At 40.2% G+C, this 16047-nt stretch overlaps 1 protein-coding gene across 3 annotated transcripts in view; it reads right to left on the reverse strand.

Annotated features, from left to right (window-relative positions):
• Window positions 1-442: 442 nt before the first annotated feature.
• Window positions 443-16047, reverse strand: part of TIAM2 (TIAM Rac1 associated GEF 2) — a 90815-nt gene continuing 75210 nt past the window's right edge. For all 3 annotated transcript variants that reach the window (XM_054396228.1, XM_054396220.1, XM_054396236.1), the window contains 12 exons: window positions 13272-13451; window positions 11762-11830; window positions 11274-11399; window positions 10029-10137; window positions 9301-9480; window positions 7851-7969; window positions 6581-6689; window positions 4873-4931; window positions 3407-3512; window positions 2543-2630; window positions 1865-2019; window positions 443-1089 (listed from right to left, as the gene is read on the reverse strand). In XM_054396228.1, coding sequence (XP_054252203.1) covers window positions 443-1089; window positions 1865-2019; window positions 2543-2630; window positions 3407-3512; window positions 4873-4931; window positions 6581-6689; window positions 7851-7969; window positions 9301-9480; window positions 10029-10137; window positions 11274-11399; window positions 11762-11830; window positions 13272-13451 — 1947 coding nt within the window. The remainder of the gene's footprint in view (window positions 1090-1864; window positions 2020-2542; window positions 2631-3406; window positions 3513-4872; window positions 4932-6580; window positions 6690-7850; window positions 7970-9300; window positions 9481-10028; window positions 10138-11273; window positions 11400-11761; window positions 11831-13271; window positions 13452-16047) is intronic.

The following is a 16047-nucleotide window of genomic DNA, read 5'->3' on the forward strand; positions in this document are numbered from 1 at the left end:
TGTGCACTGAAACATTAAAATAACTTAATTCTGCTTTAAATAAAGCAAAAATGAAAACCAAAGAAATAAAATGCCCAAGGTATTGAAAAATTCATTTTGCAACACTACTTTCCATTGTAATCCCAGCTGCCCCTCACTAGCACTTTTCCCACATTACTTAAAATACTAATGAGGGCATCTTTGCGTGCCCCTCCCCAAGAACACTTAACTGCTTGAAAGGGATGAACTATTTTACAAACCTTGGCCAATTTACTTAATCTATTTTTAATCCACAATAAATTAAAATAACTTAAGAATCCTTTACAGATGTTTTTGTGGAAAAAATGTATTAGTGCACAAGATCAGATAGTAGTTTTCCTGCAGCTCCCATGTGTCTACTAGTTTTAAAGCAAATTAAGTTTGTGGACTTCAAATGAATATTTTAAATAGAGTGCCTAGGAAGCTAGGATTTCCCATGCGTCTCCACAGCTTCATAAAAACAGTCCTCATTAACTACAGATGTTAAACTCTGGACACTAAATTCTCTCTCTAAAATAGAGTTCAGATCTAGGTTTGCAGCATCAGAGTGACTGTCAAGGGACTGGTGGTGTTCTTGCATTGCCATTAAAGTTCCTCTGTTACGCTTTGTGCTGTTTACTTTCCTCTTCACTGGGCAAAAATGGCCACGCACAAGCTTGGGCTGCCCTCCTGTTTCAAAGCCATCTCCTTTCTCATTTTCAGCAGCCTGATCCCGCTCAGAGTCAGTACTCAGTTCCTCTGAAATCTTCAGCCGCTGGAACTGTATTTCAATGTCTTTTGTAGGGCTGCCCTTCTTTAGGTTCTGATAGTCTTCGTCGTCATCATCATCATCACTGAGAATATCAGATTCTTTGACAAGAACGTTAGAGAAGTCAGAGGCAGAGCTCTGTGTGTGTTTTTCAGGAGATGAATTTTTGGGCTCCTGTATGCTCTCGGCAGTGTGGCAGCTGCTGCTCTGAGTGCTGCTGCTCAGGCTGCACTCATCAGAGTCTGGGAAGGTGCCTTTCCCTGGGTCACTGTTCCACTCGCTACTGGATGAATTCTTCAGTACCTTCAAGGACCTTGTGGATGCTGTGTAGAGGAAAACAGCAGCTTTAATTTTTCAGCAAAACATCAGCTGGTTATGCTGTCTGCATCAATAGCCCACTTATAATTAGTGTAGATACTCTCATTTTATAATCACCCCAGGTCAGATATGTCACTATTCTGCTACTGACAGTGGTATCAGAGGTTTCATTCCGCCCACCCCAGAGCTACATGCCTGCTTTCACATCCTCCCACAATCATAATAATGATTTACACAGATTCACAGGAAAACAAGCCTGATTGAGGTACTTCAAGCTACAAGGCCAGGTTGTAGGCAGGAGTTGTGCTGTCCCAGTTCCTCTGATATTAAGGAGATTTTACAGACAACTGATCAGATGGAGAATTTGAAATACTAGTAGCTACTCCATTAAGTAAAATGTCTGAAGCCTGTACTTCATTAGGGTATCTGCTGTGTTACAGATTTAGTACACAGAAAGAAGCAAGACCCCTTCCTCTTTGCCAGTTGTTTTTGCTTTAAATGTTACTAGGTTTTCCAGAGGAAAGAACACTAATACTGCATGCCAGAGGGAGTCTGTTTCTGCCCAGCAAAATTAATTTGAGCCTTGTTAAGTCTTCCCTTAAGAGAGCTAATGGCACACCACAGTGTGAGGAAGATGGCAAGCTTGCTTATTTCCTGTTGTCGTGAAGAAACTCTTACCACCTCCCTAGCCTGAAAAAAGGGATTTGTGGGTCTGGCACATGCCACACTGCAGTGCTGGGCTGCAGACTGCATCTTTCACTTTGAGAACACGTTTCTTACCCAGTTTGGCTGTTGCAGGCACGCGGTTTTTGAGCGGGACAAGGCGCTCTTTAGACACTTTCTCCAGCGGTAGCTCACATTTTATGTGACGTCTGAAATTCTCCCGCAAAATAGAACGGATCACTTTCACCATGTTGGTCTTGTTCTCACAGTCACTGCAGGTTTAAGAACAAATAGATGTCTTGATTTCTCCCTCTAAAGTAAGACACTATTGGAAGAAAATCTGCCCACCACCTTTGTGCCAATGTGGTTTAGTGCAGGGATTGTTTTTTTCAGTAGCTTACTTTAGTTGTGGTTTGGCAGCTAAGGTCTGCAATGTGCTCTTAGGCATTTCACACACTTTGTATTTTGAGATCTTGTTTACTTCCCTTCAGAAAAACAGCTTAAAAGGTAGCTTCTGTACCAAGAGATCACCCCTTAATTGGTCTATATCAGAAAGTAATTTCTGCTAACCCCGTGTCTAATAAAAGCAGTTACTTTCCCCATGTTGTACTGGAACTTACAGTCATAATTCTGTGCAGATTTCTGATGGATCTGCACCAAATTCACTCCAATTTCAGATTGTTATACTTTATTCAGATAAACACTGGTGTAGTAACTGGATTCAAAGAGTGAGAGCTGCATTTTTTTTTTTAATTTCATGTGATTTGTCAAATGCAACCTTCATGTAAAGCTTACCTGCTGCACAACTGAAAAATTGTTTCTGGCCTGCCTTCTAGTTCTGACTTGGTGTGAATCAGTTCCCAGATACAGCTGTTCTCTGTTCCTGTGCATGGAAGGAAATGTTACATTTTTATATACTTCACAAAACCTTCAGCATTACAAAGACCAGTGTAGAGCTTCTCCACTCCTGAAGGCAGTGCTAACACAGCCATGGGTGAATCCACAGAAGATCTCCCCCAAGATGGAACCCGAAGGAAAATCTCCTGAATTCTCCTGTTGAAGCAGCCTAGAGCTGCCTTTGGTAACTTCTCTCTTGGAGAGTTGCTTTCTCCCACTCTTACTGTTTTCTCACTGCTTTCCAGCCTGAAAAGGCCTTCTCCCAGGCACACAAAGCTCTATTTGCTGTAAACATCTAATGACATTTTATAGAAAATACAGAACTGGATAGGATCATAAAGCTCAATTCAGATAGAAAATAATACAGCCCCTACTACCACAGATTATAGTCAACTTTGCCACATTCAGTAAAACACAAGGGTCAGTCAGTATACACACAGCATGAAGGTGTCACCAGGCTATCAACCATTGTTAATGACCCTCCTGTTCATGGAATCTTTGCACTGGGTATTTCCATTCTGTCATTCCTTCACATCATGTTGCATCTTCCTGAATTCACGGAAGAAGCCAACATACCAAATGAAGAAAGTCTGTTAATGCATCAGGTCTGTAACCCCCTCAAGTTTGAAGACAACAGCAGATGAGAGTAATTTTTCTACACCTGCCTGCTTCCAGAGGCTCCAAGCAGTCATACAGAAGCAGCAGTATTACAGAATCCCAGAGAAGTATCCAAATCTAAAGTATTCAGAGGAAGGGAATTACCTGCTGTATTCCCCAGTCGAACCTGAAGAGCAGATAAAGGAATCAGCCAGCGAAATTTAAAAGGGTCCAGGTCACCATAATTATGTGCAGCACGAACATTAGTAGGCTGCAAAAAAAAAAAAACCAACAAAGATATTTCTAAGTAAAAACAGTGAGGGGGTTTTGTGTAACTCTTAAAAGATCTGCCTCTGAGGAGAAACTAATTAGACTTTGTCCTTCAATACTTTAATATGTGCTTGTATTTGAAATGGTGATAAGACACAATCTTTGGAATTTTAATTGGTTCAACTTTTAAAAGAACTTAGTTTTATTGGATAAGAATAATACTTTACATATAAGTACTACTAGGCAACAATTTTCCCATGAAGGAACCTGCAGAATGCTGATTATCAGAATGCTGCTGCTGCAACTTTTAGAGCCTCTCCATCTGTTAAAATAAGCATGGTTCAGTACTTCACCACTGGTACTCGGGACATACAACTTGCTACTTGACTTCAGCATTCCAGCTTTGTAAATGGGGATAGAGGAGATTATAATGGCTCTTTTTCTTTCCTTCCAGGGTGATCAAGAGTCTATAAATGGAGGTCTGGCCAGCCTGATCTAGTGTGAGGTGTCCCTGCCCATGGGAAGGGGGTTGGAACTAGATGATCCTTGTGGTCCCTTCCAACCCTGACTGATTCTATGATTCTAGGTCTTTAACCCACACATGGTGGGCCATTGTAAATGCCGTCTAAACAAATTAACAATTCCTAGATGGCAGTGTTTCTTATTCTACCTGATGGAACTAACATGGAGCTCAGAGATGCTGCTGCTGCTTACTAAATAACAAAAAAATATGTATTGCTACGCAGATACTGAGAACTTGTTTCCCACTGTGATAGCCAGAATCCCAGCCCAGCTGGTGTTCCCCTGCAGTCACTCCCCCTTTCAACACTTAGTCTTGCTGATAACATACTTGTGGAAGCATTTCTTGTTATCTTTAACAGCAGAAGCCAGATTAATTTCTAGTTGTGCTTTGGCCCTTCTAATTTTCTCCCTGTATAAGCTCACAACAACTTGCAAGCCTCCTTGCAAGTGGCCTGTTCCTTTTCCAAAGACCATAAATTCTTTCTGTCCCTGAGTTGCCACCAAATCTCTCCATTCATCCAGGCTGGCCTTCTCCACTGACTCATCCTTCAGCACAGGCCTGTTCCTGTGCCTTCAAGACTTCCTTCTTAAAGTGTGCTCAGCCCTCTTCAACTTCTTTGCCCTTCAGGACTGGCTCCCAAGGGACTCTGTCAACCAGTCTCTGAAAGAGGCCAAAATCTGCCCACTCTTAGTCCAAGGTGGCAGTTGTGCTGACCCTCCTTTTTACTTCTCCAGCAATCGAGACCTCTATCATTTTGTGATCACATCAGATCATATGGTCCATCTCACACTGCCATAGGATCATAAATGCCAACCACCTCCACTGATACCAGACTTACCATTTTCTTTTTCAGTTTGTAGTTCTCCTTATATACCAGTATTACAGCTCTCTTAAAAACTAAAAAAGAAAGGAAAACTGTTAATTACAGGTGAGAATATGATCTTGAGAAGCTGATCATTTTAGTCACAGAAATGTGAAAGATGACATAAGCAAACTGATAGAAAAGATATTAAGATGATTACTGGGTTTTTCATCCTACACTTGTTCATATAGTGACAGGATTTTTTCCTTTGCATTTTGTTCTGAACATTTAGGATGGAGCCATTCTGCACATTTATTCTGAAATTAACAGCAATTTGTCTCCTCTAAGTCCTCACATAAAGAGAGATGATGTAGGTTAGATGTAAAGTTCTGATTTTCTTTTTGTAATCAGTGGACATTTCCAAGTGGAATGAACAGCCTGCTGCAGAGAGAGTGCTGTGAAAAGGAACACTAAGTCTCTTCTTCCTGCAATTCGGTATTTGTTTAGTTTGAAACTCAAAAATCTCAATTCCTGCTTTCCCATCTGCAGGAATTCTCCAGCTTCTACAAAATGTTACTGGAGCAGCTCGCTAACTTTACCTAATCCCTCAGCTTGGAGGCAGGGACGTGTTCTCTCTCATCGACAGGGAGGAACAGAAACACAGGGACACAGAAACTGCAGGTGAACTACAGGATGGCTCTGCAGAGCAATCTTGGATCCCAGACTCGAGTGCTCTATAGCTTTATCCTGTCTTATGGATTCACGTTTCCCTCCAGTGGAAGAGGCAAAGAGGGTAATGGTATGCAGCTGAATCTCAGTCCTATGTAAAGCCAGGACCCAGCCCTAACAAGCATGACATTAAACCCAGAGCTTGTCAGTTTCTTCAGTTCCATGCATTAGGTGCATTTTCTAAGCGTCCTGCACAGGATTTGAAGTGAAAATAAAATCTGGGTTCCCAAGTGGCAAATGAGCAGCTAAGCTAAGCATCAGGCCTGAGTCCTTTCATTCATACATGTTCTGCTGGGAAGAGTATGGCGTATGCAGATCACTGAGAAGCTCATCTAAGGAACCTGGCAGGTAGCTCCTGCATTCCATTCCATAACCTGTCATGCTTCCCAAGGGAGGAGTAAATGACAGCCCTGAGAAAGAGAAACTTGTCTGTTGTTAACCTGGAAGTGTTTATCCAATGACATTTTCAAGTTGTATTTTTTAAAGAAATGGACAATTGCCTAAGATGTTTCACTGGAAGATTTAATTACTTAGGAAATTATAAATGATTAATCTAAATACATATTAAATAAAACTCTTGTTTGCATGCTCTTATTTCCAGATACATTTTTCAGGTTCAAATAAGGTGCATGGGGATTTAGATGCAGTAGCTGTAAAGCAGAAGTTAGCCTGAATTCACAAGAGTAGAATAAATTGTGATTTTCTACCAGCCTCTTTTGAAAGCTTGGTTTAGCAGATTATTCTAAAAATATTGCCTCCTGAAAATCACTGATTTCCATAGTTTACATATAGGCAAGGAATCATCTGCAGTTGGCCCACACAGCAAATAGGAACAGCAAAGAGATGAGAACCTTTTTCATATTAGGAAATACAACTACATATTTTTTCACATGTGCCTACCCTAGATGTCATATGGCTCCACAGAAAGAGGATGGTGACTTCCATCATGTGAGAAGATACAAAGTGAAAATCTTTAGACTTGAAAGTGCAGAGAGTCATTAAGAAAGACACTTACCAAACACTGTAAGTTCAAGGTCTTTTCTTGCTTTGCTCAGGGATGGGAAAGGATTCAGCCAAGAAACTGTGGAGTGCATCAGAAGTTCTCCCATTGAAAGCTCCGTCACCTGTGTTAAATTATAACAGTAGATAATATAAACAAATAGTACAAATATATACATCAGCACTGTGATCCACATATGTGAGTAAAATGTTAATGAGTGCACATCAATAGCTTTAAAGATCTGTGTTTTCTGTATGTGCAGACAGAAAGGCAGAGAGTTCTGCACTATGGTAGGAGAAGTGTGAGTAATCCACTTCTTAAAATAGGTAACAGCTATTAAAAGTAATAGCCCCCAAGTTATGGAAGCTGGATAGAGGTTCTCACTATTAATAACTTAGAAGAATATTAAGCTAATCTGATGACCTGTCACTTACATATAGCCAGATGTGAACTGGCTGATTTATTAACCATAAGTATCTTTAATTTCTGTAGAGTAATTGGTATTAATGATGCTGTTAATGGCAGAATCAATGGAGGTCTTGTATTCTGAGGCGACTTTCTTCTGTGGGACATATTGTAACACTCTGAAGAATCTCCTAGGCTGTCAAAAGTTTTGTTTCCCCACAAATGATAAGAAACCACGTAGCTAATGGGGACAACTTGGCTTTTAACCAAGAAGAAATAAAACAGCTGAGTGGGCATCTCTCATGTCTGATCTCAGCCTTTACAGATTTGATCTGCTTAGTAATCACTGCATGTAAACAGCTCAGCTGAGACATTGCTGACCCAGTTCTGGGAGATGAGTGCACACAGTCTGTTTAACTAACAGGTTTTGCTCTGATAAATACATCTGGATGCCTCCACATTGGAAGTGTAGAGAATGAGAGTAACAGACTTTCATGTGCAATCCTTTGAATTGCCATTTTCATTTATACGGGTGGAAAAAATATCTTAAGAACTCTATAGCACAAAATCCAAATGATTTGGGGCATGGTTAATCTCTGCAACACTTAACAGGAAGAGGATTTTTCCTACTGGGACCTATGTCTACTCCTGCTTGCAATTCTTGTCATCCCAGAAGGCTGCTCTGGTGACTGTCTGAAAATTTTACCGTAATATACTGACAAAAAGAAACTTGACAGACAGATATGAAACAAGTCAAAATATTAAAGGTGAATGAAGAAAGTCCAGCACAAGTTCCAAAAATTTCCTCAGGAAGAGGTACAGACCCAACAGCAAGTGGGATGATGCTTCAGGAGCGAATAAAATACATTCCTTCTCTTACCTCCTTCTCTGTTCCACTTTGATCTGCAACCAGTTGGTCAAATACAGTGCCATAATCTTCATATATCTTCTGCATCTCGTTGATGTGACTTGCTACTTTTTCCATTGCCTTCAGTGCTTCTGTAAGTTTTAAAAATTTTATAGGTAGCTGTGTCATTCAATTGTATTTTCTAAGCATGACTTTTTTTTTTTTCCTAATCCCTCTTGAGACAGGCAAAATGATGCAGTGTTCCCAAAGTTTGGTGAACAGGACTCTAGGTAGCAGTGCTTTCTCATAGCGACAGTAGAGGGAATGATTTCAGATCAGAGTGAAAAGGGCTCATCTGGTGTCTCAAGTGCCTGAAAAAACTGCAACACTCCAATGATAAGCACTGAGATGCATGAAGATTTATAGCGACATGATAGTAACTGCAATTAAGTACTGCATCTTGTATATATTTGGCCACCAGGATCTCTAGAGTAATCTATACCCATCCTAGAGTAATCTATATCCATCCTAGAGTAAGTCATCTGATGAGCTTTAGGAAGAACAAATTGCTTTTGGCTCACCACAGAATGAACAAAGACATACAGTGCTAGGTTGTACCAGTTCTTCACAGATTACATCCATGAAATTAAATGCTGGTGGCCAAGTTTTGTTTACATTTTGTTTTCCAGTCAAGACTGACACTAGATTTCTTTAGACTACTTTAGAAAGGAGAGGGAAAAGGTCACTTCATCTCTCAAGTCCTGCCAGGTCTTAATGGTGCAGCCTTTTAGCAGCTTGGCATCCATCCTGACCTGCAAGTAAGTCACCCCCAGCTTGGTTGTAAGGGCAAGGGAACAGTATTAGAAGCTGCCTTTTAAGTCAGTAACAGCCTCATGACTTTTTGCTGACAATGTAATTTGCCTGAATATCTTTTGTAAAGAGGACAACCAATCTATAAAATAAATCTCTAGGCTTTCATCCACCAGGTGCCGACAGACCTGAACTGGAATTTGCCAGGATGAAGCCTAGAAAAACAATCAGCTCTAACACATGTGAGACAGACAAGTCCGTGTGGGAAGACTGCAAAGCTTTGACACACGTCTCTTCCATGCAACCAAGTCACACCCAAGCCTCAAACAACTGAAATTTCCTTCTGTAGTACTCAAAATTTGACACATTTCATGAACTGAATAATAACCACAAGATGGAACTTTGGTCAGCATTTCCCAGGAGAAAGACCCCACTCCTATTTGCCTTGGCAAATCCTGGGCAAATCTACTTCTCAAAGGAACTTGGACATATCAAGTAGGACATTTTGCTAAAAGCACAACAAAGCTACTTATTCTTTTTAAGGAATAGGAGGAAATTCTCTCTTAGGTTTTGACAAGCTCGGTGCTATCTACCAAAATGGCTACCTGCATCTTCAGAAAGGGCTGGAAATAAAACTCAACTGATTCCTGTAGTACAAAAAGGAAGAAGTTACCTGTCAAATGATAGTGCTCCTCACTCTCGTTGTCTGTCAGAGACACCAGCTCTTTTAAAAGCAGAGGATATTTCAGCACTCTCTGAACAGGCTTTATGAGGTATGACTCCAGGGTAGAAGAGTGTTGCTTTGTGGGATTTCGAGCATCCAGGAAGGCCTTAAAGGCACTATCTGTTTTGGCTAGATGTAAATAAAGGAGTTGGTCACTGGAACGTGAAAGCAATAGAAGCTACAATAATTTGAAAGCACAGAGTGGCAAATTGTATGCAGCACCAAAATTCTCACCCTTTTCAACAGATGGTTTACAGCATAGTTGACACTATTCATTTCATAATAACCTCCTGCATTAAATAACATACATAAGAGCTAAGAGAGCAAGGTGAGATTATTCTTCAATGTATTTTTTTTTCACTGTACCACAGTGGATGACAGAAGATGTAATTCCTAACTCCTTTTGGAATATGAGCTGGATCTGCAGATAGCACAAACTTGTGGAAGAAGTTTTTGTAGCTAGCCAGGCTACTGCCTGGATGTTATAAAAGGAATTCTTCCCTTGGGTTCTACACCATGCCACAGAACTACAGATCTTAGCTATTCCTTATGGAAAGATACAAAATTAGTCCTTGTTTTGTACCTATATTCTCTGCAAGTCAGCAAGATTTGTTATGGTAGTTCAGTGCAATTTAAATTCAGGCAAAAGAATTACAGTAAAGAAGACAACAAATTACCTCTCTCAAGGACTTTCTGAACTTTGATGTGGTTTGCACAAAAGCCACTGTAGAGTTTAAAGTGATCAGCATAATACAGAAAGGACCCTCCAAGGGAAAAGAGCAGTTTCTGAAATCAACACAATCAAAATATTAATTCATTACTATAATCCTGAATACATACTCAGGCACGTAACACACAAATTCAGTGGTGTCATTATCTGCTATCTTTCTATATATATCCTACATATATTTTTTACATAAATGTACTACTGGTAGTAACTCCATGATGGTTTTGTATTTCTCTTGACTGTAGAGTCCAACCTTTTTAGGCAAAGCCTGTAATTTTCTCCTTTCTCCCTGAGCAGGTAACACCACTGTCGATATTCTGTATCTTTCAGGCAGCACAGGAACAAGAACCAACAGACAATTAACAGGGAACTTGCATGAGCAATATGAAGCAAGGCATAAAAGTGCCAAAGCCAGAAAGGACAGTGTAAAGAAACGCAGAGGACTGATTTCCAACTGTTTTCCTTCTTTCGGGCAGGTGGTAATTACAGGGATCTCTGATGTTCTTGCATGAAGCAGAGGTTGGGATGATGTGGGAGGGACTGATTCATGAGGGGTATGTTTTCAGAAAAATGCTTCCCAAAGCAAAGAAAGGGAGCAGTGAGGTGGAGGAGGAAAAGGAGGAGGGAGAGGAGGAGAGTATCCCTCTCCCATCTTTTTAATCAATATTTGCTCCACAAAAGGCAGCAAGTGTCCAGGAGACCTGCCAGAAGTCTCGCCTGGTCCTGAGCCAGTGACTCCATTGCTAGGGAACCTCCTCCTTCCAGTTGGGGCAGGTTCTGGGTGGTGCCACTGTGACACAGTACAACTGTTTATATTTCATAGGCCCTCTTCCTGGACCTAACAACATGAGAAACGCATGCAGCATTTAATAGGAAAAGCTCCCAGTCTGTAGAGGGTGAACTGGGCGCAGTGGGGAGTATGACAGCGCAGGGCAGAACAGCAACAACACCCTTTCTACAAAGGAGTTCTGCATCATAAGCACTGCTAGTTTATAGCACACTCTGCATCTTCCATGGTGCACTTTCTGCCATGGGAAAGACAAACCCAAGAAAAATAGCACTTATCTTTCTCTACTGAATAGAAGTCTGTAATCCAAAATACAACTTTCAACATAAAACCCACTATAATGAAACTTAGAGTTCTTAAAGTCAGGTTTGCAGGCACACTAGAAAGCATTAAATGACAAAATTTTACCCGGAATTGGGATGGTGTTTCCAGTGTATTAAAATCTGAGGAAGAAGATATTCCATCTTCAAGGGTCTCCAAAAACACCTTCTGGAAATCCAGCATTTCTGGCAGACTGCCGAACAAGGACTCCATCTGTGAAAAACAGACAGCACTCCATGCACCTAACAGTGGTCTTGCAAAAGCAGTTCATTATTTTGACAAATAAAGAGGTTGCAAAGGCCAATAATATCTCTGATAATACTTTTTTAAAAAGGATTTTATATTAGAAAAAAATCCTTATTAAAAAAACCCAAAGATTTCTTAGTCAGAAGAACAATTACCGTTTTGAAAAAGAAGTGATGCATGCACCAGACAGAAAGGCACTGACTGTTCTAATTCCTATTTGTTATCATGTTGCTTCCTTTTTCTGCCAAATTCTCATGAATGTAAAACCCAAGTGCGAAGTTCTTAACCCACAGAAGAATGAAAAGCACATCCTTCAGTTATTCCCTTACCTCATCCTGGGTAAGGAAGGTTTCATTTTGAAGGGGTTCCAAATATAGCTCAAAGAGGCAACTCAAGTCCTGCAAACAAAAAAAAAAAAAAAAAAAGATGATTCACTCACCTTTTTATGTAAGTTTGAAATTGGTCTTTATGTGACAACTGTGGGACAGGAGTAATGAACTAGAGATACAATTCTATACCAAAATTACCCATGTGTTGTTAGCACTAAAGTGATGTTAAATTAGACACAAATTGATTTCAATGTAACGATTTTGTTTCACCTTTAACGCTTTACAGCTTGATTATAAGAATTTGTGTTTTAGCATAGCATGAGAAGAGTTACATGTTACAGAGTTTGTGTATGTTAATGGCATCAAATGTTTTAGTCGTATATGTTATATAAACCATGTAACTAGCCACTCATTTAAACGCTAATAGCAATATTCAGAAAGACATGTAAAGTTTTAAAATCCTATTGGTTATTAAAGTGTTCAGTTGTGTTGTCAGGGGGGATGTGACCAAGGGCCTTTTCAGTCATTTTGGACATCAAAGTGTGACAGCAGGGCTGGGGCTCTCTGACCCTGAGAAGAGAAATGGCAGAAATTCTTAGGGAGAAGGAGTAATGAGTATCTCCCTGAGAACACCCTCATCACTATGTGTAACCTGCCAGGATTTTGCCTGGTGCAAAAGTTCACACCTGTCAGTGACCCCCATGGTCATTCCTTTGTTCAAGCAATTCCTCTGTAAGAAACATGAGCTGGACATACATGGGGGGCTGTGTTCTGTAGAGCTTTCTCAAGCTTTACAGTGTATGGCTACCACCATACAGCAGATTGAAAGCTACCTCTTTTCTATAGACATTACTGCAGCAAGTACCAGTATCTCTAACTACGTGTTTTGAGATCCACTAAAATGATTCCTCCTTGATGAAGGTCAATGAAATCGATGTTTTCATGTTTCTTTTGGCATCCAGTCACATGAATTTGGGGTTTATTAAAAGAAAAGACATGTATCTAACAAATTATGGGCTTACCAGTCAGAGGAGAAATAATGTCTGTGTGATGCTACAACCAACTGGAGTAGTGCATTTTAGCTGTGTTGATTCTAAAGTAAGTGTGCACTATTTTCCACAATTACACTTTTTTTTTTTCCCCCCTAACTTCTAGGAGACTATTCTGTTCTTCTACCAGTTTTATTTTGGTCTTTAAAACTAGGGAAACAACCCCTGGAGATCCCCTGGATTAACATATTTCAGGTATTTTCACTCCGCAGATTACCACTCTCCAATATAAAGACAAACTGACAAGAGCTAATGCTACTAGAACAAATCCTACAGCCTCTACTACAGGAGCAAGACTTTTGAAAACAACAGGAACAATTAGATAAGCAGAGTTTGGAGGTTACAGCCCTTGTAGAGGGCTGGTTATATAAAGATACGCATGAAATATGTTAAGATCATCCACAAATCACAGTCATCTGTAGCTAGACAGATTTTATGCTGTTGTGTTATGCTATTTTTACCTTGACATATGATTTCTCAGTGTCCATAAGTTCCTGGATGACTTTTCTCAGTCTGTCTGCATCAGAAAGGTGGCGAGCCAGTGGCCGTGGAGGTGGATCCTGGTTGTCCTTCTGACTTTCCATACTGCTAGCTTGGACTTCTTGGAAGTTTTGGCACAACACACTGATCTGTTCTGCGCTCTGTAAAATGGGCAGAAAGAGACAAGCACTCATGTTTTAGAATGTAAGCTGGACTGCACCAACTTTTATATTCCTCAAATGTTGCTCTTGTTCCAAATCTGGGGGCTAGAACATGCCACTGATTTTTGTCAAGTATGTATCCCGATAGCTTTGAACAACTTGAATTGATAGCAGGTCCAGATCACAACAATAAAAAATTTCTAGTGGTTTTCCCAGTGCAAATTATTTTCAGTCTTCAGACACAAGCTTGTGGGATGCAAAAGATAAGAGCACACTCAGATATACTTTGATACTTATGACACTAGGATCACACTGTTTTCTGTCCATCTTATTTTGCAACACTCACTGCATCAAAACAAAGAATGACTAGGCAAAGATCAAGATACTAGCTAACCATCAAGACTGCTTTATTTGTCATCTGCTACCTATATTGTGTTGTGTGTTTTTTCAAACGATGAGACCTGGTGGAGAGTTCCAGAGGAGGGCCATGAAAATGGTCAGGGGGCTGGAGCACCTCTGCAACAAGGACAGGCTGAGGGAGCTGGGGTTGTTCAGCTTGGAGAAGAGGAGGCTCCAGGGAGGCCTAATAACAGTCTTCCTGTACCTGAAAGGGACTACAAGAAGGATGAAAAGAGGATGAGGAGAGACTGTTTACAAAAGCCTGTGGTGACAGGACATGGGGCTTCAAAATGGAAAAGAGCAGATTTAGATTGGATGTTAGGAGCAGGTTCTTTTATGTGAGGGTAGTGGAACACTGGAACAGGTTGCCCAGGGAGGTGGTTGGGTCCTCATCCCTGGAGATATTCAAGGCGAGGCTCGACAGGGCTCTGGGCTGTCTGGTCTAGCTGAGGATGTCCCTGCTTACTGCAGGGGGAGTTAGACATAGATGACCTTTGGAGGTCCCTTCCAACCCAGACCACTCTATGTGACCTGGAGCTGAGAGTTCAGATTCTAATGTTCTGGTTTGTGAAAAGATGTTTAGATGCTTCCTCTTAAAGAAGAAAACTATGTATCAAAATTTTTTGCTTTCAAAAACAAGGAAACCTGAATCTTTGAGATCCTTCAGAAGAATGATAAAGAAGGGGGGGGGGGGGGGGGGGAAGAAAGAAAAAAATAACACATGCACCCAAAAAAAAAAAAGGAGGGGAGGGGAGAATTTTCAAGCAAGACAGGAACTGGAGATGGAACAGTAATAGTTAATCTTTATGGTCAAGATGGAAATGAGATTTTTCTGATACTATGAAATGGTTGCATAGTTTGCTCTTGTATGACCACCACTAATATCCAAAAGCAAAGTTTACAGGTGATAATCTTCAATGCTTAACTTGAAAATCATTCTATTGTCCTCCTTCTTACATGAAGTGTTCCTGAAAGCTAGAATATATTGCTACCATTACTTCATTCTACCTTAACAGCTGTCACTATTCACCTCTTTATACTACATGAAACTGTTCCTCAGTAATTTTGTCTTTGAGACACTCTAAGATACTGGACAGTCGCATAGGCTGTGCCAAATATCTTCTATTTAACTAATGCATTCAAATAAATGCTGCCCTATTTCCTGTGGAAGTCTTGTTTTCAGTCATCTTCTCTCAATGAAGAAACAAGGACATGAGTGCATTTCAGAACTGTCTTCATCTGTAATAATTTATTCTACATACTTTCAAGTGGGCCTTTTTGGATGCCCTGATTCACCACTGATTATCTGTATAGCTAGGTCCACCAACATATTAGGTCACCAAATGAGCAAATGCAAAAGTTAGTCTGAAACTGAAGTGAGCTACACAAAGCCTTCTGCGAGATGGAGACTAAATGCACTAGCAATATTAGAGCTTGGCCTTTCATGTGACAAAACATAAGTCATTCCCTCACGCCTACATGACAGAAATAAATGTTAAATGTTAAATATTTGCTATGTATTCCACATTAATCTAGAGCTTCCCAGCCCCCAGTTTTGAACAATAATGCCACCACTCTAAAAAAATAATGTTACTTTCCTCACTAATAGGTGCAACTATCTTCACAATCCTGTATAATGACAGTTTGCAGGACTGTGAAATCTAGATGCCTTTTGTATTTACAACATTTATTAGGACCTGACAAAACACAACAAAAATTGAATGGTGTTTGTTGGAATTACAGCTGCACACTGATGGAATACATTTAAAAAATCACAGTCACTCTGTGCCACTAAAATTAATCAGTATTTTGGAAATAAATCACAACTTGACTTAGGAAATGAAAGGGGGTGTCTTTTAAATGAACTTGTAAATAGCTGAATGACAAAGCACTTGAGTTTTGTTTTCTTTGTTTATGATGTCAGAAAGTTTTGTATTTGTATCATAATGACTCAGATTTTATGCTTTCTACAGCTCAAGGTGTGTGTAGACAGCTTAATTTGCATTAACCTGATGCCTGATCAAGGACACTGGATGGAGGATATAAGGCAGCCTATTGAAGGAGAGTCACATACATCAGCAGCAGCCACAGTTTTACAGGGAGGAGCTAAAATTCCTCTATTCCTCCTCAACCACCTTTGCATATAGGGCAGGCAGACATTGGACAACAAGCTATGTTCTTCAACCCCTTCAGTTTT

The sequence above is a fragment of the Indicator indicator genome, chromosome 2 (genome assembly GCF_027791375.1).
Source record: "Indicator indicator isolate 239-I01 chromosome 2, UM_Iind_1.1, whole genome shotgun sequence".
NCBI lineage: Eukaryota > Metazoa > Chordata > Aves > Piciformes > Indicatoridae > Indicator > Indicator indicator.